Below are 26,724 nucleotides of genomic sequence, written 5' to 3'. Positions count from 1 at the left end.
GGTCTAATTCACACCTAAAAAGAGAACATCCCTTCTGCCTCTGATCTGGTGGAAATTGTGTCTTGAGTGTGCTCCTGGCTATCCGTAAATAAAATAGGTCTGTCTGGTAGGCTTAATATAAGGAATTTGATATGATTCATACTTTCACTTTTGATCAAGTATATTTAAAACCAAATACTTTTAGACTTACTCAGATTTTACTGGGTGACTTTCCCCTTTTACTTGAGTCTTTGAGGTATCTTTACTTCAAGTATGACAATTTGGTACTTATTCCAACACTGCTCAACAAGATTGTTAGTGAGAATCTCAATGGAAATAAGACAAGCACATAACTTCTCAAAAGCTTGATGTAGTCAGGAATTTAATCAAAAACAATACTTTTATATAGATYTATATAGGCTTTAGGCTCAGAATCTACTCCAAGGCCCCTTCACTCAAATACATCCATTCAAGTTACGCCACTGTTTTCCCATCTCTGCACCACAATTGCTAGGTATGACCTGAGATATGTTTGCATACAAACCTTACAGATTGAAATCTATATCTCACCGGAATAGACTAATAGCCTATTTTTACAACAACAAAAAATTAAGGCAGACTGAACTGGCACAGGAACTGCATTTCCCCCAAAACCTCCATCTCGCATACAAACAACCAATAATTGACTTTATATATTAAAGTAATGATAATGCAAGTAAATGAGACATAAGCAGTAACTTGATGAGAAAAAAACAAGGTATACAATTGGAATTAAGAGTGTGGAATGTTTAATCTCATCTTTACAGAAGAATTATGTGGATTATTTGGGTTATTTTTCCCCATGTTTGTCAGTGAGTTGTCACTGGATTTGGCCTTGTATCAATAATCTAGCTAGGAAATTCTCTCCATACCTGAGGGGAATGGAAAAACAATGGAATCCAATCACTAATGGTGGAGTGAGCCATTAATTTAATAGCCACGGCACCAATTTTCAGTCATGGCAACCAGATGTTTATTCCAACCCATGTGGCTAAATTACCATTTGATGCTGTGAAATTCTGTCAACTCTTCCCTAATGAGAAATTGTGACAAGGAATGTATGTGCATAAAAACAGACATTGGCAATAAAAAATAAAAAAAGCTAAATATACACTAATAAAAATTGGGTTTACTCAATAGTGAAACCAACTGTCTAATGATGCAAATGTGGTCCGGAGGGCCTAATGTGTCCTGAACCCCAGCAATTCCTTTTACAACCATTGGCCAATTTACATAGAAATCAGTTCATTGTTAATGTACATCAATTCTGCAGACTTAAAAGTCAGACTGACTCATATGTAGACAAATGTACAATGCAGACTGGAGCACAGATCCTGATACTGACAGATGAGAGAGAGAACGGTAGTCCTGTAGGTTTGTGTGGAATAAGGGGTTAAAGGGTTGTTGGAAAGGCAGCTATGGAGTCTGTAAGAGGTGATATCCAGTGGGGGGTGTTAAGTGAGGACTTGTCTGATCTCGCAGTGGACGTAGCACAGGAAGTCCATGTAGGAGGCGCCACCGTGGAGCCCCTTGTCCTCCACCAGGTGCTGGCGGAACAGCATCTCAGACCGGTCTTTCTGCTTCACGATCAGAAGCTACACACAGGAACATTTGTTTGTTTTTGTTTCTCCCTGGCACTTAATTGCTAAATGATGTAAATAGTGAGAAGACACTCCTGGTTTTCATTCTAGCTGATGAGCATCTTGGTAGGTGTTCATCTGCTAGAATGGAAGCAGCAGACATGGTAGTCCTCGAGGACCTGGGGTGCGCACTGCTGCACAAACTGCTTTCAGGTTTTTTAAAAGCTTGCTCAAACTCACCCAGTCTACTATTAATATTATTCTATATCAACAGCAACATATTTCACTACTCCTTTCATTTTTTGGGCAGTTGCTTTCAAGCAAAACAGTGTAAGCTTGGGCAGCCTGTTGAATATGTGATTTTATTGTTCCCAGTGCTTAAAAAGTAAGATTTATGACCATGTGATAAATGGCTACGTTTGTTTGCCAATTCAACAAACAGATACCGTTCTTTAATTAGATCAAAGTAGTTTAGACATCCAGTGGAAAGTATGCATAGTAACAGTAACCAATACATCAAATACTGTACCTTCATGGCGCTGGGCCTCTGGTCAAGCAATGAGTCAATGATGGAACGCAGCTTCTTAGACTGTGGGTTATCCAGAACTGGCAGGGAGCTCTGGAAAACACATGAATATTGGTGATATGTTCTTTCTATGCAGTCTTGAATGAACTTTTCAAATATCTGAACTAATGGTATCCAACTAAGGTGTTTCAAACACCCCATCCTCTGTAGAGCTGGGGGGTAAGGGAGTTCTGGTTCTCACCAGGTCAGCGGGCACGTGGGCGAAGGAGGGCACATTGAAGACTCTCTGGACCAGCTCTGGGGGGCAGGCCTGGCCCAGCCACAGGAAGAGGGAACGCCCATTCTCCAGCAGGAACATGCCAGCATCTGTCAGGCGCTCCTCAGAACAGCGCACTGGAGCAGGCACCAGATCACTGGCAACATCCATATTGTGCTGGAGGAGGAATCAATTAATGAATATAACTTCATCAAAGATATGGAGGGGGCTGCACATGACTCATGTTAGACCACAATCTGTAACAAGAACCATTGTATAAGCTGGACCCCAACAATAGAGTATTGACATGTACCCCATTATGACAGTATTGAGATGGACCCCAATGAATGCATTTTGAGATGAGTCCTAAACAAATTATTGAGCTGTACACCATTTCAATGAGACTGCTACTATTTTTTTTAAATTCCATCTTGCACTTTCATTCTGGTGCGCAGTGCTCCAGAGTTTGCAGCATATTATGAGGAACATTCCAACCCTAATTATGCACATATTAAAGTACTTCTTTAAAACAATTGCCGTGTTTGCTGTGACCCACAAATGAAAACAAAATTAATCACAAGTGCCTGGCACTTTCCCAGCAAACATGGCAATTGATGTGAAGGAGAACAAATAACTGCCATTGTATGAGCCATTTTGTCACAATTATGAAGCATGTAATTATTCTACCGAGGGCAACTATTTACCCTCATACTCTTCTCTGAAGTCTCATGCACATACTATTCAGTCAGCATCTCTTATGAGCCACCTCAAAATGGCAGGTTTTGCTGGGTAATTGTTAGTGTGCTGGCATGCAATACACAACCTCATACAAATGCCATCATTTTTGTGGAATGAGTTGCCGTATCAAATAAGAGGATGTCACACCTTACGGATGCCAATACCAAAGAACTAGTAAATGTGTCAACTCCGTTGTAGGGAGGTGCAGCAAAATGCTGCCCTCTGCTGTTCATCAGGAACAGGGGTCATCTTTACCTTAAAATAATTATTTGATTAGTCTGGGATCCACACTGAATATCTTTCAGTTTCTTTATTGTATCCCTTGACCAGAGTGATATTCAGTATATATCCCAGAGTATATTTTGACATCAATTAAGTGAAAACCATGTAGCCAGAACTCTGCACTAACAATATGATGACATGACAGGAAGTGGGATAGTGATAGAACACTTAAGATTGGAGGTCTATTTAACTAAATGAGGAAGGAAACATGTATCATGATCATAAAAAAATGTAATTGCAGTTGGTAAAAAGGACCTCTGAGAGAGGGAGTGAGATTGATGGGAGATGGGTAGAGCCAGAGGTGGGTGTGTTTGTGTGTGTGCGGTTTCTTCAGTGGGATAAGGCAGGAGAGCGTTGTCTCACCAGTGGGACAAGGCGTGGGTAGAGCAGCAGCTGGGTATCCTCCACCCCCATGGCCGTGGTGATGAGTCTCTGGTGAGCCCTGTCGTCTGTAGAGAGCTCAGCGCTGCCCACCAATGGACCAGTCTTCATCAGGCTGTTTAAGTAGACTGGGAACACCTTCATGGCATCAGGTAGAATCAGCTACACACAGATACACAAGGGGCGAGAGGAGCAAGTGAGAACCCCTAATACACGACTCCCTGACACTACAGTAACAATGTTTGCGATACTTGAAATGACAAAAGCAAACCTAAAACTGCAGTAGGATTCAAATGTGCAGGAATCCATCGGTCTTTCTTTCATCAGTTTACATTTGTACCCTGCACCTGTAAGTTATTGGATGTTTGTACACTTCTTTGAAACTAGATACTTGAAATGTCACCAGCCTAGGAGTTAAATCACACCACTGCATTTGTAAAAAGCGACCATAACACAGACAAGTAAAATTTAAAAAAATGACATTTAATTCTATGAAAGCTGTCCACAGTGTTCTGTGCCACGGACCTGGCTGGCAGCGGAGGGACTGGCACAGTTTTTCCTGTAGCAGGCTAGCATGTGGGCCGTCTGGTTGACCAGAATCTCCCTCACCGTCTTCAGGGGCTGGTTCAGCATGGCACGGTATGCTGGGAGAGAGGGATGAAGGGAGAGGTAGAGGGCATTTGTAGGTCAGTAACTGTGTTCCCACACTAAAGCTGTCTAAAGTGCTCTCATGTCATACAACACGTTTGCTTGTCACTAATACTTTATGGGAGGCATATGGTTCTGGTTTTAAAAGACTCACTTCACCTCTTAGTTATCTTATAAGGTGATTTAGATATACCGGGGATCAGGAAGCTAAAGTGATGCATGAGGTGTATTTAACTAAAGTAGAATCATGACACCATCGACCAGCAATGTTGAAGCCACAAGACACGAGTCGACTTAAGCAGATTTCCCAGATAAAGGTCTACATATTGGGTATCATTATGCTGAATAATGCATAATAAAACACACCAGCCAAGTATGTTACATCCAATGATCAGACTACTTAAAGAGATTCTCCAGTACTTTTGAGCCAGTAGATCTGAAAGTAGCGCTCACAAGCCAAGTGGTCCCTGAAAATTGTGTACTACGTCATTGCCCTCTCTCTCTCCCGCTCTGCTGTGTGTGCATCGTGTGCCTCTTGCTAGCTGTCACTCAAATGGCAAGGGGCTGAAGCTCATTGGTAGAACTGAAAATGCTAGGGGGCTGGCCCATGTGGGGGAAAATGTAGGGAAAATGGCACAGCTTCCAGAAAAACAGTCGCTTTCAAACGCATTTCGTCACTAATTGAGGTAAGAGTAATTATTCTCATAGATTCCGCATGTATGAACTACAGACACATCCAGCCCAAAGGTTTATAAAAATACTTAGTCGCCAAAGTTCCGGAGCATGTCTAACTCTTTATTTGAACTGATATATTATTTATATCGAATCGCATTCATTATGCCTAGATGGGAAGTGGATTTATTGGGCATCTCATTTGGACCTTACTGAACACAAGCCTAAATACAGTAATACTCTGCTGTGTGTAGTCACCTGACTTGGCGAAGAAGTTGATGAGGGCGTCCGTCTCACAGCTCTTGTATAGCTCAGACAGCTGGGCGCTGCAGTTCAGACTAAGGTTGTGGATCCGCAGACGACGCTGGCCGCTGACGGTCGTGTACAGCAAGGCACACTGGGAAGCGGAACACACACAGAAGCCGTTAGAGGGTCAAAAGCCTGTCATGATTTCAATCTTACATGTCAGAGTAGGATGTTTAAGGCTTTGTGGAACCTTTGGCTGAAAATACACATTGTGAATGGAATTGGTTATTAAATATGATGCATATTTGTATTTGTTGCAGTCAAATATCCACTTTGCAGTGAGCTTAAATATCTGATTAGTGGTATCCATTCAAAACAGCAGCTTGAGATGACTTCAGCAAAACAATATAGCGTTAGTTTTTTTGAGTCGTGTATGTGTGAGAGACACCTGCATGAGTGCGCCCGTCTCCTCGCTAAGTTTGTCATCGTGTTTGAACTCCACAGTCACAGCCTTGTCACAGTCCACGGCAGCCATCTCTACGTCTGTGGTGTTGTTCATGTGGATAGCACCGAAGAAGTTTGTAGCCCTGAAGCCTGGCAGGAGAGACAAGGGAAAACTATGGGTTAGTGTCTTGAAGTGCAATACAGTCTAGCAGTATTAAAACCAATTTTACCTAAATACCTTTCAATCAATGCATAATTTAAGCATTGGAATGATGTGGCGACGTAAAACTGTTGGAAACATATGTAATTTAAAATGTTCTTAAATTCTACAATCTAAACTGTACCTCTTTTTTAAGTACATACAAGTGCAATACACTAAAAACAGTTGACTGAATTACCTGTGCTGGTACGGACTCTCATGATGGCGTCAAACCCGATGGCCTTCTCCACATCCTTCCTCAGGTCACTCAAGAAATGCTCTCCATCCATCTCCACCTGAAATACACAGGTAGTGACAACCACAAGGTAACAGAGTTTCCCCCAATTATACTCCATGGAATATTGGTCCAGTGCCAAGATCTGAATGAGATATGGGCTCTAATGCATTTCATGTAATTTCATGTGTTCAATAAGATAAGGATTCATGGACTCAAAATGGCAGTTTGGACAAAATAAGATGTTCTGTGGCATAAAAGGAGCGCTCTGGGGAACTAGACGGCAGGTAGCTTAGCGGTTAGAGTSTTGGGCCAATAACAGATAGGCGGCTGGTTCGAAACCCTGAGCTGAATAGGTGAAAAATCTGTTTATGTGCTCTTGGACAAGGCACTTAAACCTAAATTGCACCTGTAAGTCATGCTGGTTAAGAGTGTCTGCTAAATGACTCAAATGTAAAAACAAACTGTATTGTGCAGTTGTTTGCATTACTGTTTGTGTATACCTGGAAGTTGCTGTACTTGAAAATGGAGCCTCCTGTGTGTGTGGGGACGTCTCCCATGGTGGCGAGGTCCACATACTGGCTGGGGAAGAGGAAGAGATCCACGCTGCAACCCTGAGACACACAGTCCTTGGAGAGCTGCTCGTACACACCCTTCTGGGGCTGGAACAGAGTCTAGGACARCGCAGGGGAACCAAACAACACACACACTTTAGAAAGGAAGCTATTCACACACTCAAAACATTTTAATAGCCAATGATAATATGGTCCACTTTGTTTTAAATGTAAAAGACTGGCTATTTTTCTTCACCTTCTCTTTCTCTGTGTTGATCAGCTTCTTGTCGTCCCTGTTCTTTAGTTTCCCYGGGGCCTCGGCGGTGGGGATGGATGAGTGGAAGATGAACAGCTTGCCACTGCATTCTGCTGTCTGGAGAAAACAAAAATAAATATCACATTACAGAGAGGTAACAGGAGAGAGTGAATACAGGAAAAAGGTGTACATGCAAGTATTTCCTTGTGTGACCGTTTCAATGAAGGGAACAACATTGATTTGACCTAGACGGGTCTCATTATGTTCACGTTCAGTGAGGGGATTCTAGGGTTTAAGTTTAGGTCAACAGATTGCTAAAGCAACAGAGTCAATGGTCTTCGTGACCCAAATTAGTTGCGACTCACCATCATACCCACATTTTCCCACCTGGACAAAAGGAACACCTGTGAGAATGCTGTTCATTGACTACAGATCAGCACCACAGTGTCCACAAAGCTCATCACTAACCTAAGGACCCTGGGACTAAACACCTCCCTCTGCAACTGGATCCTTGACTTCCTGACGGGCCGCCCCCAGYTAGTAAGGGGAGGCAACAACATCTGCCACACTGATCCTCAATACGGGGGCCCATCAGGGGTACGTGCTTATTCCCTTCCTGTACTCCCTGTTCACCCACAACTGCGTGACAAAGCACGACTCCAACACCATCATTAAGGCCTGATCCCCGACAACGATGAGACAGCCTATAGGGAGGAGGTCAGAGACCTGGCAGTCTGGTGCCAGGACAACAACCTCTCCCTCAATGTGAGTAAGACCAAGGAGCTGATTGTGGACTACAGGAAAAGGAGGGCTGAACACACACTCATTCACATTGACAGTGCTGTAGTGGAGCGGGTCGAGAGTTTCAAGTTCCTTGATGTGCACATCACCAACAAACTATCATGGTCCAAACACACCAAGACAGTTCACGACAACACTCTTTCCCCCTCGGGAGACTGAAAAGATTTGGCATGGGTGCCCAGATCCTCAAAAAGTTATACAGCTGCACCATCGAGAACATCCTGACRGGTTGCATCACCGCCTGGTATGGCCAAGGTTCCTGCCACCCAGGACCTATATACTAGGTGATGTCAGAGGAAGGCCCAKATTTTTTTTMGTCAYAGACTCCAGTCACCCAAGTCATAAATTGTTCTCTCTGCTACCGCACGGCAAGCAGTTCCGGAGCACCAAGTCTAGTTCCAAATGGCTCCTTAACAGCTTCTACCCCCAAGCCATAATACTGCAGAACTATTAATCAAATGAACACCCAGACTATTTACATTGACACCCCCCCTTTGTTTTTACACTGGTGCTACTCGCTGTTAATTTTACCTTTATTTAACTAGGCAAGAACAAATTATTTTGTACAATTGGCCAACGCTGGGCCAATTGTGCGCCGACCTATGGGACTCCCAATCACAGCCGGTTGTGATACAGCCTGGAATCGAACCAGGGCCTGTAGTGACGCCTCTAGCACAGAGATGCAGTGCCTTAGACCGCTGCACCACTATCTATGCATAGTCACTTTACACCTACCTACATGTACAAATTACCTCGACTAACCTTGTAATTGTATTACTTTTTTAAATTTAGTTTATTTAGTAAATATTTGAACTCTTTCTTGAAATGCATTGTTGGTTAAGGGCCAAATCAAATTAGATTTTCTGCAAGGCTGTCTGTTCGCATCTGAAATTATTTGACCTCTACCACACATTAATTCAAACTGAAGGCAAGCCGTTGGGAAAATTCAGTTGGAGCCGATTAAATAAACAGTTCTATTAGGAAGCAAAACGGAAAGTTGCCGAGTCATTAGGTTGATGGAGAAACTGTTTAATGCACAATGCCAACTGAGAACGCACGGTATAACGGACTATGTTGACAACAAAAAAATTGGCGGTAAAGGGGCTGTGACTGCAAAAAGTTTAGATGGCCTCTATAGCTGACTGACTTATTTGTTTGGATTACTCTAATTCCTCTAGCTTTGAGTTTAAGATAAGCATCAAATATATGATGTCACAATGTACTTTATCAATGTATTATGTGGGTATGTTGTATTTTAATCTGTCGTCTTTTCATTTCAATGTGCCAGTGTTTTTCCATCTGTCCCTATGTAAATAAACAATTGTAATGAAATCAGAGAGGTTATTGGGTACTTGAGTCCATCACCGCCTGGACAAAGTAACAGCTGCCCTGCTATCCAGCTCCCATTCCCTCGTGTGTGACAGAGTTGACATCTAGCCTCTCACCTTGAGTGCCTCTACCCCAGCCTGGATGACGGGGGCAAAGACCGTCTCGCTCTCGTTGGTGTCTGCAAACATATCAGGGATCTGGTCCAGGAGACTGGAGGAGTGAGAGAGAGGAACAGTGTCACAATCATTCACCTCTGGTACATTGTGTTCAAAACTTGGTAGATACACAATTTGCTTTGTGTTACAATATGTTATAATAGCTTTGTTTCATTGCCTCCTATCCTTTATGACTGCTAATCTGAAAGGAGGTGATGGGTGTAAGTACTACGGTCAATGTCCATCCAGTTATTTTAACTGTCTGTGGCTTTTCAAGGAAGAAAGATGAGGAAACAAAGTTATTTTAGATTACTGGGACAGCCAGTGGCTACATCCAACGGTATTGTCCTTACAATTCCACAGATCATTGGAAGAGTATCATGCACAGACAGTTTAGAAGAGTGAATTTCTCAGCTCATACAGTAGACACAACCCCTTTGGAAGAATTGTGTTGATTATACAAAGTCATATTTGGATCTAAACCAAGGACTTAACTCACATTTGTTTAATTATATTGTACAAGTTGAGAAAAATGAGTCAGTTCTTCAGAAAAACAAACTGGTTGATCTGGGAGTAAGAGATTTATCCAAAAGTCATAGACATACCAAAATATCAAGTTGTTATTAATCATTTTGARGCTGTGTCATACAACTGCATAGATAAGACCATTTTCCATATAAATCCACATGGGTCTTTTTAATATAAAACACTTCCAGGGACCACTTCTCTGGAAGCAACTGTTTTTCAACGTTATCTTGACATTTGTGATGAAAACCACTGAAACTATGGATAAAAATGAGGCATTGGACACCTGATGGGCAAGATAATCAAATGCTGTCATTCAACAATTGTTTTTACCACATGAAAAATGTTGCTTAGAATTGAGCTTTGACAGAAATAGATGCACATCGACGGGCTTTGAGAAGGAGCTGGAGATAAAGACAATGTATACGTTTATCAAAAAGAAAGAGACCACTACAAACCCACAAAGTAAGATTGCTTCAGACAGAATGTTTGTTTATCCTTTGGTCTGCATCAGATTGTCACACTTTTGGGTATAGATTACAGTGTGCAGAGTTCATCCTGCCCCCCCCCCCCCCCCAATTGGGCTATATAAGCTAAATATTGTCAATGCCTCCTTCAAAAAGGTTCAAATTCCTAACATTACCAATGACCTGCCTATTGCTATTCATAAACAATAATTAACATATCTAAATATTTGAAAATATGCAATCAAGCATCACTARTCAAATCAATTCTCATGTCAGAGGTGTGCCCCTTACTTGTTGATGACGGCGCGAGACTCCTGGAAGTTGACGAGGAAGCCGTCGAGCAGTGGGACAAACATCTCGGCCGTGTCGGACACCACCATCATCTGAGGCTGGGCCAGGGCACTCTTCACGTTGTAGAAGTGTAGGATCTTGTTGTAAGTGACGAAGCCCACCTTCACCGTCGAGCTCTCGGCACCATCCTCTCTGTGCGGGAGGAAGAGGGGGCAAAGTTGGGGATGAGCGTTAGTGTTATTGGATGGATGGAGAAACAGAGACAGAGAGAGACAGAGAGAGCGAAGCAGTAGCCTGGCATGAGTCATTAATGATAGTCATGTCATTGATAATATTTGCCTAAAACATATACAAATTTGGGACCAGGCTAGATGAAGAGAAAACCTTTCAGAAAAGTTTTTTATTTGAACAAAAAATGCTTGTCATTAGAGGGAACTATGTTACAGCATAGATTAAGTAATCACTAAATTGTTCTAGTCGCTTATGCACTCTGACATAAAATGGCCAATAAGCGGCAGATCAGTCCCCTATTCTGAAGTTTTATTCTAAACATGATATGACAAGATCAGATAACAAATCAATGTGGATACACACACTGTTTGCAAGCAGTGTTAGCTAACGGACCTGGTAATAGAAACAATACAATATTCCCAAAAGTATAAACTCCGCCCATCTGGCACTCCAGGCAGGCTCAAGCAAATGCTCAACGAATTTGAAAGACTTCAAATAGTATTTTAACGCAGTCATGTTAGCTTCAGCCAAATATGCATACAGTACTACAGGATATGGGACAGCCAGATCAAAAGTTGACCTATGTAATTGCTCCTTTCATTATGATCCATGTTTTGGTTATTGATGCTTCAATAGGTAATGTTAAATTATAAACTAGGTGGTTCGAGCCCTGAATGCTGATTGGCTGACAGTATACCACAGGTATGACAAAACATTTATTTTTACAGCTCTAATTACATTGGTAACCAGTTTATAATAGCAATAAGGCACCTCGGGGGTTTGTGGTATATGGCCAATATACCACGGCTAAGGGCTGTGTCCAGGCACTCACGTTGCGTCCGTAAGAATAGTCCTTAGCCGTGGTATATTGGCCATATACCACACCCCCTCGGGCCTTATTGCTTAATTAGAGCGCTAATGGTTTTCCTTCAACCTCTCCGATATCACTACGTCAAAAGGCACAATCTCATGCCCTGTTTTTCAYACCTTTGTATATTTATTTGCTCTAGCAAAACAACTTCCTGACATATTTTTWATTTTATTTAACTAGGAGTGTTTTAGAGAGAAGGTTTAGAGTTAGCAACTGAAGCGCTAAAAACATTCCTGGGTGCAGAAACACATTTTTAAGGCAAAGAAAAAACACATTGGAGGAGAGGGTCTCATTCCGGGGATGGGCACCTCTTCCAGCATCCACCACTCAGCCAATAAAACAAAAAAAAAGGGCCATCACCCAGTCATGCCTGACGAACTTACACAAACATCCACAGAAAGAGGGTTAGGATTGTTTTTCTTCAGGGCAAAGTGCTGATAGGTGAAGGAAAAAAGGGTCCTCATATGCTTTCAATTAAGATGACTGCCATCTCTGATGTCATGTGATTTAATGTCCACACACAATTTCTCTCTCTTACAAACAACCCTCTCCAACTCGTGCCTCAACAGAAGTTCAATAACATGAATAAGAAACTGTCAGTGAAATATTACTTTGTTTTCCGCCCTTTACAGATCTCGCTTTCGTTTTCATGGACTGGGGAGAATTCCACCCAGTTGAGATGCATTCTATTTTATATACACCTCTGTGTTGATGACTCTCTGTAGAGAATCTACAGATGGACTATCCAAATAAAGTGTGACCAAACAGTGTGTAAAAGCATTCCCCATCTGACAAGGGGAAACTGGGGTTTGTCTCCCTTTCTTTCTGAACACAGCAGTATAGAACATGCACTTTAACCCAGTATAAATGAGGTGCTCGTTCTAACTAAATCTGCCATATGTAAATGATGAGACCCGTAGAACAGACTTATGTCAACATCATTCACAAGAACTGACATGAGAACCAGTCAGGCAATGCAGCTTTTTATTGCTTGTTTTCATACTGAGTAACAGTGATGAAATATTAAATGAAGGAGAAAATACCACAGGATTTAGTCTACACCTGCGTGTGCTTTCTTGGAGCCCCTTTTCCACCGTAGCAAGCTAGAAGCAAAAATGTGGCTATTTCGGCAGCGTTGCAGATCCTTATAAAAGTGTTCTGTTTCCAACATGTTTTCCATTAGTTTCAATACAGGAGASAGCAAAGTCTCACAATGCACAACAGGGAAGAAAAGTAATTTAAAAACAGGGGGCTTATTTGGAGAGCACTACCTAACCGTTTCGGGGGTGACGTAAGGGTTTCGGACAAATATCTCCATAAGTCTGCAGGCTAGGAGCGAGAGCCAGTTTCCAAATAAGTTATTTTAGGAAAGTCAAGGTGAAGTATGTCATCCGTTTCTCGATGGTAAATCAAAACCTTGTGTCTTGCTGGCGACCCACATAAAACAGCCAAAATCAGACCCATCTGTGCCGCGGACTTCTTGTGTCTTGGACATGATTCAGGGTTAGAGTCTGCACTGCGCCATAACATTTTCTCCCCTCCCCCTCATTCTTTCCCTTCCCCTAGCATCTCCCCCCTCCCATCAACCCACCCCCACAACCTTTAGGAAATKATTTTCAACTGATGAGATACTTGAATACTTGGCTTAATGCTTTTTTCTTTGCCTTGTAGATGTGGGACAACCATATTTGGCAAGGTATTGCGGATTTCCAGTAGTATTCTGTTTCACCCTGAGGCGATGGAAGCATAATGAAGCTCAGGCGAACATATGGCCCCCGCTGAAGAGATGTTGACAGAAAGGTGGGAGGTAGTGTAGGCTATAATGTATCTGGAGGTCTGCAACCCACCCCAAAAATCAAACCACCAAGCTACACATTATGGGTGATGGGGGTGTCGAAAACCAACACTTCTATAAATCTAATGTGGTCTCTCTCTGACGTGAGACTTCAGTTATCCTATGCTTATCCCTTGGAGAGCAGAGCATTGTAAAAAAGATTCTGACATTGGACACGGCTTACGTCATTTCACAGTAACCTCCAAGGCTATGTAGTGGGTCTCACTCCAAGTTGGCAGATCCCATATAAAAAGATCTTGGAGATAGGCTGTAGGCTGAGTGATATTGGGCCAGTTTCCAGAGTGCTCAAATGCAGGCGATTCAAGGCTCCATTCCTTGATTACGAGGTCAGTGTTTGATAGCGTGTGTGTGTATTGTGTGTGTGTACCTGGGCAGGTTGTCTAGCAGGGTCTTCAGCTCCTCACATACCAGTCTGACCAGTCCGCTCTTGATGTTGGCATAGGACACGTCGATCATGAAGATGTACGCCGGAGGACTGGCTGGCTTGTTGTTCTGAAAGAGAGAAAGAGGACATTTTGAATTACAACTTCAATTCAACTACTGTTACTTCACCTTATTTCCTTAATTTGCGGTTTAAAATGTCTTTGTCTAAAACAACCCTGAAAACAAACTATTGTTCACTTATGAAATCAACAATTGACCCTGCCTCCAAGGTCAAACACATAATAACGTGAACACACCAGAGACGTCAAATCTGTACCCCAACTTTAGGTGAAACGTGTAGGCTACTATTGGATCCCAATTTTCTCTCTTCCTCACTTCCTCTGCCCTGTGTATCCCTCCACCACACCCATTACTTTCTCTGCGTTTTAAGCTTACAGCTTGCTTGGATCTTGGAGCCGTTAAGACTATTTGTGACATCCGACTGCCCTCCATTTGTTAGGAATGTGGATGAAGGACACAGCACGGGCCGTTGTTTTGTTTCCGCGGTAACAGTCTGACTCGGCTCACCTCGGATGCTTGCGCTGAAAGCTGGCCGGGACTACATTTCCAAACATTAATAAACAGACTGAAGTAACAAGATGGCTTCAGTAGGAAAACGTGGCGTTGCTAGCCGCCACTTACCTCTACCCAGAATGTACAAGAAAAGACCACCCCACAGAGCGTAACAAAATGGAGACCTTTTGGCTTTAATGAGGTGGTGTTGATAGAACAGAACATGCTTTTGCCTCTACTGCTTTTGCTCCTAATCACTTTCACTTCATACAAGTCTTTAAGAGATAGACTCTTGCCAAGCATTAGTTTGGCCAGTTTTATCCGTTCTGTTCCATGTACCATCACAGCTTTCCTCTATGTCAATTCAAATTGTACTGCTATTGAACTGCTAGGAATATTGATTGAAACACATTTTACTTTTCATCCATACAAAAGTAATTCAAAGTAGTTATTTTAACAACTGCCAATTTCTCTCTATTTGTATAAAATGAAACAATATCATATATAAGGTTCACTATGAAGGTTCATTTATGAAGATAAACCACAATGGCAGAGCATTGCTTACCTTGCAGTAATCCAGGGTGGCTTCGAACTCATAGGACCCCAGCGACAGCTCTGGCCTCTCATATAAATCCACCCTTCTGCCCATGTGGTCCAGGTGTTGGAAATAAAAGGCTGGCACTGTGAGAGAACAAAATAACGTGTTTTACCAGTGGTGACAAAAACATACCCCAAACATAATATTGCCTCTGCTTAGCAACTATGCCTTAAATGGCTTTCTCATGCATAGTGTCCCCCACCCGAGTGCATTAGTTTCTATGTAAGAGGGTTCAAAACTACCCTAAAGCCCTGGTCAGACCTAAAGTCAGAAATATGAAGAATAACCCCAACTACTATCATTTAAATCTTGGATAATGTAAGTTACTCAAATTAAAAGACAACTTTTTTTTAGCTTTGAGCTCCAAAAGATTAGTCAGATCCATAGCTGATCTTTAGCCACGGGGCATTATGACCCAATAAGGTCTCCCATCCTCTCGTTATGGGTGGACYTACCTTCGTTGACGCAGTTGCAGAAGCCGCACTGGTAGCGGCGGCCGCCATCGATGAACTGCATGTAGGGACACATGTAGGCTTTGCAGCGGTTACAGCGGATCGGGCCAGTCTCACCATGGTTCACGACGTAGAGAGGAGTCTGGGCCACACATTAGAACAGAGGAGATAGTCACATAAGACAGCCGTGACACATTTTTTTTTAGAGTCAACTGTTGCCCATAGTCAACGGTCCGTGCTATCCAGGATCCTTGGGACGTCCCTACCCTATTGAAGTTAAAATGTAAAATGGTTACGGTAAGGGTTAAGGTTCGGAAAGGGTTATGGTTAAGGTAAGGGTAGGGTAGGGACGTCCCAAGGATTCGGATAGCACTGACCCATAGTCAACTGTACATAGACGATGCCTTATTTAGTAGTTTGGGTGAAATTGACAGGCTTCAGGTTAATGATGATGATGATTACCATGTATTATCCTAACCAGTTTATAAACTCAGCAAAAAAAGAAACATCCTCTCACTGTCAACTGCATTTATTTTCAGCAAACTTAACATGTGTAAATATTTGTACGAACATAACAAGATTCAACAATTGAGACATAAACTGAACAAGTTACACAGACATGTGACTAACAGAAATTGAATAATGTGTCCCTGAACAAAGGGGGGGGGTCAAAATCAGAAGTAACAGTCAGTATCTGGTGTGGCCACCAGCTGCATTAAGTGAGATGTGAGATGTTACTCCACTCTTCCACCAAGGCACCTGCAAGTTCCCGGGTATATCTGGGGGGAATGGCCCTAGCCCTCACCCTCTGATCCAACAGGTCCCAGATGTGCTCAATGGGATTGAGATCCGGGCTCTTCGCTGGCCATGGCAGAACACTGACATTCCTGTCTTGCAAGAATCACACACAGAACGAGCAGTATGGCTGGTGGCATTGTCATGCTGGAGGGTCATGTCAGGATGAACCTGCAGGAAGGAGGATGTCTTCCCTGTAACGCATAGCATTGAGATTGCCTGCAATGACAAAAAGCTCAGTCCGATGATGCTGTGACACACCGCCCCAGACCATGACGGACCTTTCACCTCCAAATCGATCCCGCTCCAGAGTGCAGGCCTCGGTGTAATGCTCATTCCTTCGACCATAAACGCGAACCCYACCATCACCCCTGGTGAGACAAAACTGTGACTCATCAGTGAAGAGCACTTTTTGCCAGTCCTGTCTGGTCCAGCGATGTTGGGTTTGTGCCCATAGGCGACGTTGTTGCCGGTGATGTCTGGTGAGGACCTGCCTTACAACAGGCCTACAAGCCCTCAGTCCAGCCTCTCTCAGCCTATTGTGGACAGTCTGAGCACTGATGGAGGGATTGTGCGTTCCTGGTGTAACTCGGCAGTTGTTGTTACCATCCTGTACCTGTCCCGCAGGTGTGATGTTCGGATGTACCGATCCTGTGCAGGTGTTGTTACACGTGGTCTGGCCACTGCGAGGACAATCAGCTGTCCGTCCTGTCTCCCTGTAGCGCTGTCTTAGGTGTCTCACAGTACAGACATTGCAATGTATTGCCCTGGCCACATCTGCAGTCCTCATGCCTCCTTGCAGCATGCCTAAGGCACATTCACGCAGATGAGCAGGGACCCTGGGCATATTTCTTTTGGTGTTTTTCAGAGTCAGTAGAAAGGCCTCTTTAGTGTCCTAAGTTTTCATAACTGTGACCTTAATTGCCTACCGTCTGTAAGCTCGATTATATCGACCGATTGGTTCTGTTTGGGGCGGCAGGTAGCCTACTGGTTAGAGCGTTGGACTAGTAACCGAAAGGTTGCAAGATCGAATCCCCGAGCTGACAAGGTAAAAATCTGTCGTTCTGCCCCTGAACAAGGCAGTTAACCCACTGTTCCTAGGCAGTCATTGAAAATAAGAATTTGTTCTTAACTGACTTGCCTAGTTAAATACAGGTTAAAAAAACAACATGTGTGCCAGTCCTCCTGGGTAGTTGGGCTGTAGTGGCTCCCTTGGCCAAAGGTGGAGTCATTTCCCTGGCTTCAGTTTATGCCTCACCAATTGGTTCTGCCACACTATCTATATCCTAACATCCTACTTTAAATTCAAATATTGCCTTTAAAACTGAGCTATTGTGGAAATTAAAAACAAGACCTAACACAGTGCAACAGTCTAGAAGAGTGAAGTTGTTGCCGTTTGACACAAGTGTGAGTTCTATCAAGATCTTTGCCCTTGTAGACCCACACTCCGCCATAAAGCATTTAGTCTAAACATTGTGGGTGGTCTCATCTATACCTTCAAAACAGTTATTATCGTGCAACTCYACACGTGCCGTCACGATACGCAAAGCAGATTCTCTCCCCAGAAACCGATCAATCTCATGCCCCATGTATGTAAATAGCTGCATTACATTTACATTACATTTGTCAATAGCGGAACGCTTCTGTCCGAATAAGGCTTTGTTTAATGTAAGGATGAAATATCTTTCCTGCTGAGTGGGGATGTGTAGAAATACAGATGGTAAAGGTGTGCCTATAGCTTATCTGGCCCACACTCAAACAAACCCATGGAAACATATGGCATAAATTACATGCACAAAGTCCGTACACTCACAAACATTCATTAGTGAAAACAAACTGTGCGCACATGCTATATTCACATGTGCATGGCCGAATAGCCAAATCTCATTCAACTACTTCAAACTATTTACATTAAGCATCACTGAAATGATATACTATCCAAAATATTGTAGCCTAACAAACAAAACAGTGTCTCAGGGATATAAATCTAACCTAAAAACACATTGAATTGTTCCAATAAGACCCCCTTGATTTCTGCTCTTTCTTGAAGGGAGGCTTTTACTCTAGTACTTGTTTATATACTAGTGTGTGTATGTTTTCATATGGCCTCCAAGACCATTAAACTCCACATGCAGACAGACGTGAATGCAGCCAAGTAGTTCATCCAAAGGGAACGTGAAGCTGAATTAMAAAAATGTTTAGAAAAAGTCCAAGTGCGATACAAGGGTTTAAAGTTAAGACTCACTGCTTGTGCAGTGAGGTCATTCATTGCAAACAAAACAATAATGCTAACATGGTGATAATGTGTTAGATTCCATATCAAACAAAAGCTATCTAAGCTTCCTACTATGGGAATCATGCCAGTGCTGTCTGGACATTGAGCGCTAACCGGAGAAGGCAATGCACTTGATTGCTTTGCTGAACCCCTTTCATATTCTGGGGTCCACGCAGATCTTGACATTAGCTAATTAGCTCTTTCTATGAGACAGAGCGAAAGCTACAGTAGCATTGCCTAAAAAGGCCATTTGGCACCAAAGACAAAGTGAGGGGAAGAATATCTAAGGCAGGATTCCTGAGACCACACAAGATACACATGAAGGTTGTCCACGGGACACTTTTAAAAGTTTACAGCACTTGGACGTACAGTATATTTTTAAGGAAATAATACATCTACGTGTCATTGAGGAAAACTAAAAGTGCTAGTGTCTCCCTTCCCTAAAAGGATGTCTACAGTATGTACCTGTGGTTTTGATAGTATCTGGGTTTAAACATCTTGGTTTCAGAATTCACAAGTGGTTTAGTGGTCTGACTTTATATAACAATGTGGATAATCTCTGCAAACATACACAGGATAAGGCCTACCTCATTCTTTGGCACCGTGGCGAAAGGTTTGATGATGGCACCCAGAGGAACTTGGCACTGCTTGGCCAGGTCAGCCGTGCAGGGGAAAGAGTAGGTGGTGCAACGTATGAACCTTGGACTGGCGTTTCCTAAAGAGGATTCAGAAACGGAAACAAAGTTCAAATAAATCATAAGAAATAAATACAAACGGTTCAATTAAGTTGTACTCATTGGTTTGATTCAAGAAAATATACAGTTTAAACATGTTAGCATTTTGTGTTTACGCATAAAGCCTTCCACTTGTCCTAATATCGTTCGGTTCTTCCCTTTAAAGATTCATCAGGCTGTAAATAACTTACACTTTTTACAAAGAAATGCAATATTCAGTGTTCTTATTCATACATTTAAGTACAATATCAAACGTTAACACTTAATTCATAACAATCAGTATTTCCCTTGCCATTTTCAGGTAACGTTGCACTCAAAGAGAACCTTAACATTAATATATTTWAATTTTTTCCAGTGTGGTTAAACTATTTTTCTGAGACGGAAATGTTTAAGTTTGACAAATCTGAAGTGGTGCAACTTAAAATGAGATCAAAGGGTAAAGTAAATACAAAGTTTTAAAAAATGGAATATCCTCTAAAAGGTTTGTTATATTCCTGGCTTCTGGAGGTATTCGTTTGAGTTAGACCAGGGGTCTACTCAATAGGAACCAAATAGAAACAAAGAGGCCGAAACGGGGAGGGACCTACCTAAGAAACTGTAGTTTTCATTGCAAAACTTTTCCCTTGAGAAAACATTTTGCTACGGTGTGCACTAATGAAAAGACCCCAATCATGTTACTTATGTTGCCATGAGAATATCTTTCAGAAGTGTATGTTTGATCTAAGGCTATTATCGGATTTGTTCAAAGCCATCCGTGTCACGTACTACTAATCCATTCCTTTGGGAACCCCACAACTGCACATTTTTGTTCCATCCCAACTTAAACCAAACCTGAGTCAACTAGTCAAGTATTCACAAAGCCCTTGATTAGTCGAGTCAGGTGTTCTAGTGATGGACTGGACAAAAAGCTATGTTAAGTATGTTGGAAGTAAGGTTAGTTCTGTTCAATGACACATATAAGTTTGTGTTTACAGTACAGTGGTATTCCTGTGCCTTACCTTGGTCCTGTACAGTAAAGTCAGTAGTGACCAGCGGGGGAACCTGACCCCTGAGGTTTGTGGTGTACACCTGTCCCCCTCGTTTGGCTTGGTCGTCCTCAGTGACTTGTGTCTAAACCAGAGAGGTGCACTGTCAGTGAAAGACTGTATACTGTGCGGAGCCATTTCCTTAAACAGTCAGGCTGTGGGTGAAAGCTTTCAATCAGTTCCACTCGGTCAGTTTTTGCTAGATGTGTGTGGTAAAGGAGACGTATTGGTATCGTACAAATTCACATTCTGCTGTTGCTTTGTCGTTTGCCTGAGAACATTCCAACCACAATCAGTCAAGCATTTTGTGGTTTTGACTACGAGACACAGGGTTGACGTCATCATTTGTCGGCCATACATTTCATCCAAATAAGACACATACAATAGGTAATTTGGGGAGGTGGGAGTAACAAAAACGGGATGCTCACATGTGTATCCTGGGCCCATACTGGGTGTGCAGTAGCCAAATCTTCTAAAGAGATGTCTTTATAGGTAATACTGGCTTGGAGGTAGCTGGGAAACATGCGAAATGGCATGCAAAGACATGAAATCACACGAGGATTAAATATGAACTCACTGTACTAGGGATGGAGTCAGGGTCCAGCTTTTTCTGAGGTGGCCCGGACATATGGGCTGCCCCACCTTGGAAGGGTTCCGCCATCCCGGGTCCTGCCATCTGCCCCCCAAACTGACCTGACACACAGACCATGCCACAGTGTAAGGCTCTGGTGACCTACACCTGGTGCAATCCTAGTGACAAGCACACACTAAGTGGTACAGTACTCCAAAAGCAATTTGTACACACTACTCACCACCTTCAATAAGATAAGTTTGACTACCACAGTGAGATACCATATCCTAGGACACACATTATTCCTGGAAACCATGTTTTATTCCAGGAATAGGCTTCACCTGGCTCCAGGAAACTGGCCCTACAAATCCATAAAACTTTGCAGTGATCATCACTGAGCCACAGGTAACTGCGCTTTCTGTACCTTGTGGTTGCTGAGGGTATCCTGGTTGCCCGGCTGCTCCAGGTCCGGGCTGCTGGAAGCCCCCAGCGCCTGGAGGGGGTGGGCCTGGGAAGGGCCTACCCATGCCTCCCATGGGTGGGTGCCCTCCCATAGATGGGTGCCCTCCCATAGATAGGTGCCCTCCCATAGATGGGCCAGCTAGGGGCGACTGTGGGGGAGCCATCTGGGGTGAATTGGGGCCCGTAGGTGGGGGGCCCAGGGTTGATTGTCCCATGGTTGGGGGAGGGGCGGTCTGGAATGACTGCTGGGCTGGGGGAGAGGTGTGGGGTGCCTGATGGCTCTGCATGGGCCCTGGACCTGCAGGATAGGCAGGGGGAGGGTGAACAACTTTCAACACACTGCATGAATGAAGCCTAACAATAACTTTTTTATTTCACCACCCTTATTTACAGTTTGGCTGTGTACAGGTACAGTGATCGGTAAGCTGCTCTGACAGCTGATGCTTAAAGTTATTGAGGGAGATATAAGTCTACAGCTTCAGTGATTTTTYKAAGTCGTTCCAGTCATTGTCAGCAGAAAACTGGAAGGAAAGGCGGCCAAAGCAAGTGTTGGCTTTGGGGATGACCAGTAAAATATACCTGCTGGAGCGCTTACTACGGGTGGGTGTTGCTATGGTGACCAGAGAGCTGAGATAAGGCGGGGCTTTACCTAGCAAAGACTTATAGAGGACCTGGAGCCAGTGGGTTTGGCGACGAATATGTAATGAGGGCCAGCCAACGAGAGCATACAGGTCGCAGTGGTGGGTAGTATATGGGGCTTTGGTGACAAAACAGATGGCACTGTGATAGACTACATCCAATTTGCTGAGTAGAGTGTTGGAGGATATTTTGCAAATGACATCGCCGAAGTCAAGAATCGGTAGGATAGTCAGTTTACGGGGGTATGTTTAGCAGCATAAGTGAAGGAGGCTTTGTTGCGAAATAGGAAGCTGATTCTAGATTTAACTTTGGATTGGAGATGCTTAATGTGAGTCTGGAAGGAGAGTTTACAGTCTAACCAGACACCTAGGTATCTGTAGTTGTCCACATATTCTAAGTCAGAACCGTCCAGAGTAGTGATGCTAGTCGGACGGGCGGGTGCGGGCAGCAATCGGTTGAAGAGCATGCATTTAGTTTTACTAGCATTTAAAAGCAGTTGGAGGCCACGGAAGTAGTGTTGTTTGGCATTGAAGCTCGTTTGGAAGTTTGTTAAAACAGTGTCCAAAGAAGGGCCAGAAGTATACAGAATGGTGTGGTCTGCGTAGAGTTGGATCAGAGAATCACCAGCAGCAAGAGCGACAGAGAAAAGAGTCGGCCCGAGAATTGAACTCTGTGGCACCCCCTCCGATTTGACACACTGAACTCTAGAGAAGTAGATGGTGAACCAGGTGGGGCAGTCATTTGAGAAACCAAGGCTATTGAATCTGCCATTTTTTTTTTGTGATTGACAAAGTCGAAGGCCTTGGCCAGGTCGATGAAGACGGCTGCACAGTACTGTCTTTCATCGATGGCGGTTATGATATCGTTTAGAACCTTGAGCGTGGCTGAGATGCATCCATGACCAGCTTGGAAACCAGATTGCATAGTGGAGAAGGTACGGTGGGATTCGAAATGGTCGGTGATCTGTTTGTTAACTTGGCTTTCGAAGATTTTAGAAAGGCAGGGCAGGATGGATATAGGTCTATAACAGTTTGGGTCTAGAGTGTCTCCCCCTTTGAAGAGGGGGATGACCGCGGCAGCTTTCCAATCTTTGGGGATCTCAGACGATACGAAAGAGAGGTTGAACAAGCTAGTAATAGGGGTTGCAACAATTCAGCTGATAATTTTAGAAAGAGAGGGTCCAGATTGTCTAGCCCAGCTGATTTGTAGCGATCCAGATTTTGCAGCTCTTTCAGAACATCAGCTGTCTGGGCTTGGGAAAGTTGCTAACATAGCTGCATGCTAGTTTACCGAAGTTGACAAAGCCATAAATATATAGACTACCACTAGTAAGAAAAGCTTCTGTTCTACTGTTTGGACAACACAGCTGTTTGCTTTTTTAACTTGTTTGTGAGTTGCTTTGCATCTTGTTAACTTTCTAAAGTGGATGCCACCCCCCTAACCATTCCCAATACAACAATCTTGAGTTCTACAAACAGTGATGAATTACCATATCCAAGGTTCATGGAACCCATCTGATTGGTGAGCTGCTGTGCTGGGGCCTGGGGGGCCATGCTGTGGTAGGGGGAATTAGGGGGTTGTCCATACGGAGAGGCGGCAGCAGCAGCAGGAGGGGCAGGGTACCTGGAGGACAGTAAACAAAGAGCTAAATATTGTCTGTTCCAACAGACAAAAAAAAAAACTATTCAGTCCATTTACCTATTAGTGGACTTGAAGAAAATGGAAGAAGAAAATGGAAGAAGGAATGCACTAAGAGTATTGGGATGAAYCCATGGTTGCCTTTCAATTCTTGACCCTTTTACCCAAAGTGTGCACTTGCTCCCTCCCATTCATTGGTTGAAAGCAATGACATGGTGTTAATATGGGCTAGAGGGTGTTTCTATCACAGGTATTACACCAGTCCATTCCATTTCCATTTAATACAATTCCATTAGGTGGATAGATCAAGTGCATACTTCAGGAAGAAGGGTAGAATTTGACCATTAGAACGTTATTGTAGTAAATGGACTCTGCTCGTTGGAATAAGCTCTGTTACCTTTGAGGGTAAGCTCCATTCTGCTGACCGTTTGAGCCATACTGGCTGGAGACCTCTGGTAGAGGCATGCCGGAGGGGGATGACACAGGCTTCATCAAACCTGGAAGGTAAAGAATCCTCTTATGGTCACACAATATATACACAAAGTATAACAAAGTATGCACCTGAGAAAAATGTCTCATCTAAATGCTGTGGCAATAGCATTGCTGTCCACAAAGCATCCTCTTGCAGTCACACATTACATACACAGTACAGTATACACGGGCAAACCTTCTAAATGACGAGGCGATAGCATGGCCGTGCACAGAAATACATATCCCCAGGCTTAAATGTTGTCATTTCAATTGGAAGCTGCATTGCTTGAATCATGAACAAACAATTGCTCCTGGACTAATAAAGAATTGCACACATCCCAAATGACAAGATCAGACCGGTTGGATGAAAAGCTAAACAGAAGATTTTACAGGAGGAATGAGAGACCAAAGGAACGTGGCTTTACCTGTTGGTGGGGCTGGGAATGACTGAGGTTGTCCCCCATAGTGTCCATAGAGGGGCTGGGCAGGCGAACTCCCAAACCCAGCTGGGTAGCCCCCCATCCCAGGCTGGGCCTGGGAGTATGGAGGCGTGGCAACATAACCCTGCTGACTCATCCTAAATGCTGTTAAGGTCTTCTCATTCCAAAATAGCAGAGATCCAAGAACCTGCAGAGATGGAAGCAAGGAATTTTGTTTTCTGAGGAGGCAGTTCATTTAAGGCAATCTAGACATGAAGGGCCAAGAAAATGTTGCTTGAATTTAATAGTGAGATTACAAAAACTCTAATTCACAGAATATCACCAACCACAGCATTTAGAGACAACTGACACTGCACATGGGAACATTTTCCTAGACCGCACACTTGACAGGTTCGTGGTCTTCAGTACTTTTTTCCCACACCTAACATCAGTATTTTCCTCCAGTAAAAGTAAATATGTAAATATGTGGTAAATATGTGGTATTCTCCACTAGGCAACACCAACATGCAATATTTGACCTCAAGAAGACAAGACCCAAGCTCATTGGACCGTTGGAGATAAGGTCCCATCYTCATTGTCTAATCTACGAGTGACTATACTTATGTCAGTTTCCTGCAACAATGCTCCTAAAATAAGATGTCTTATTTTCTCAAGATGAATATATGTGATAACATCTGACAATGGTTGGTTCATGATGACATATTGGAGCAGAAATTGTAGGCTATAGATATCTTTAGCTGTTCAAATTATTCACGTGCAGTGTTGGTGAAATCATTCTTGAGCAATAGGCCTTTCAATAAGGCCAACGGTTATAAATAAATACATAGACCTAAATAAATGTGTCACCTTCTGCAAAATAGTCTGCTATATGGCAAAGACCAATTACTGTTCTCCCTTGTAAGTTATTCTTTATCCTTTAATCTCACGGTAAAGTTGTCATTTTCTCAATTTTAGAACCAACTAAGCTTGACTTGATGAACTTCCACACTATAGCCTACACACAGTTGTCAAATCTTGCTCAATTAAGGCCACATAAACAGCTGTCTCGCATTGACAACTCCGTTCTCCGACTCGTAGGCTATCAAATGCAAAAGTGATTAAAATAAAAAATGTAAAAAGTCCATAAATTAAGACAGAAATATCAAGAGACAGTCATAGCAACAAAAAAAAATGTAAGACGAGTCCTTCAGCCACTACCCAGAATTGCCACGTCAAAGACCGTTATTTTCGACACACATCTTAMCATCGCCAACCTAGGAAACGTTAGTCTACCATTTAGTTACAACCAGACTGCCGCCAATATTTATCAACTGCAAGAAAATATATCTGTTGTTTGCAGCACCCGAATCAATATCAATCTATCCAGCGCACAACATGCGTTTCGGATAGGCGCAGTGTACGTTATTTACAAATAGATACATTGTTGTTCATACACGGAAATGTCTACATGTGAAACTAAGTTTGCGTCACGGAGAAAGCATTCGGGTATAAACATGCATTTCAATAGACCAATATATGATAAAATACCCTCTTACAAAACCCATTAGGCTTTTCTGTACAATTATTTACCTGTATTCTGGGGAGTATCTGCCGAGTCTTCTACTCTGAATTCCTGATAGTGAAAGCGGAGTGCCACGTCAAACTCCAACACATCACCGGTCCCTATGCCATGTTTTCACTAGTTACCCCAGCCACAAAGTCAAAATCGCCGATATTGTAAAAATCCATGAAAGCAAATATCTGCTTTTTGGTATTAATTTAAGGTTAGGGTTCGGCATAAGACTAGCAGTGTGGTTAGGGTTAGGGTTAGGTTAATAATCACATATTAAGAAAATACATTTTAGAAATAGGCGGGGTTTATGACTTTGTGGCTGTGTTAACTAGTGACGACCCCCATGTATCGCGCTGTAGTTCTCAGTGGTACGTGCGCATGCGCCAATTTGTGGGAAACCCAACAGGTCAGCATAGACCAATTGCGCCGATTGCGTAGCATTAAACTCTTCAAGGCCCAGTAAATTGTGCAGTTCTGATTTGACAGTTAGGCCTATAGCTATGGCATAAGGTAGGCTAAATGTAAACCAGTAAACTATGAAGGAAGATGGGTAGGCCCATTGCTTTCATTTTCCAT

General features: G+C 43.0%; 1 protein-coding gene across 1 annotated transcript; it reads right to left on the bottom strand.

Moving 5' to 3' along the window:
• Positions 1-343: 343 nt before the first annotated feature.
• On the bottom strand, positions 344-26,396 carry LOC111954253 (protein transport protein Sec24D). The gene is made up of 23 exons (XM_023973830.2): positions 26,166-26,396; positions 24,582-24,783; positions 24,083-24,182; positions 23,537-23,670; positions 21,371-21,706; positions 20,953-21,068; positions 20,349-20,460; positions 19,204-19,331; positions 15,550-15,688; positions 15,062-15,177; positions 13,928-14,052; positions 10,604-10,795; positions 9,282-9,375; positions 7,036-7,152; positions 6,729-6,899; positions 6,190-6,286; positions 5,796-5,941; positions 5,360-5,498; positions 4,307-4,425; positions 3,764-3,943; positions 2,366-2,557; positions 2,128-2,217; positions 344-1,613 (listed from the first exon to the last, which is right to left on the bottom strand). The coding sequence occupies exons 2-23, from the start codon at positions 24,730-24,732 to the stop codon at positions 1,473-1,475; spliced, it is 3,135 nt and encodes a 1,044-aa protein (XP_023829598.1). The 5' UTR covers positions 24,733-24,783; positions 26,166-26,396; the 3' UTR covers positions 344-1,472.
• Positions 26,397-26,724: the final 328 nt, after the last annotated feature.

Source organism: Salvelinus sp. IW2-2015, linkage group LG3 (genome assembly GCF_002910315.2).
Source record: "Salvelinus sp. IW2-2015 linkage group LG3, ASM291031v2, whole genome shotgun sequence".
Lineage (NCBI taxonomy): Eukaryota > Metazoa > Chordata > Actinopteri > Salmoniformes > Salmonidae > Salvelinus > Salvelinus sp. IW2-2015.
The sequence above is the reverse complement of the archived record's forward strand: the minus strand, read 5'-3'. Positions and strand labels throughout refer to the sequence as shown.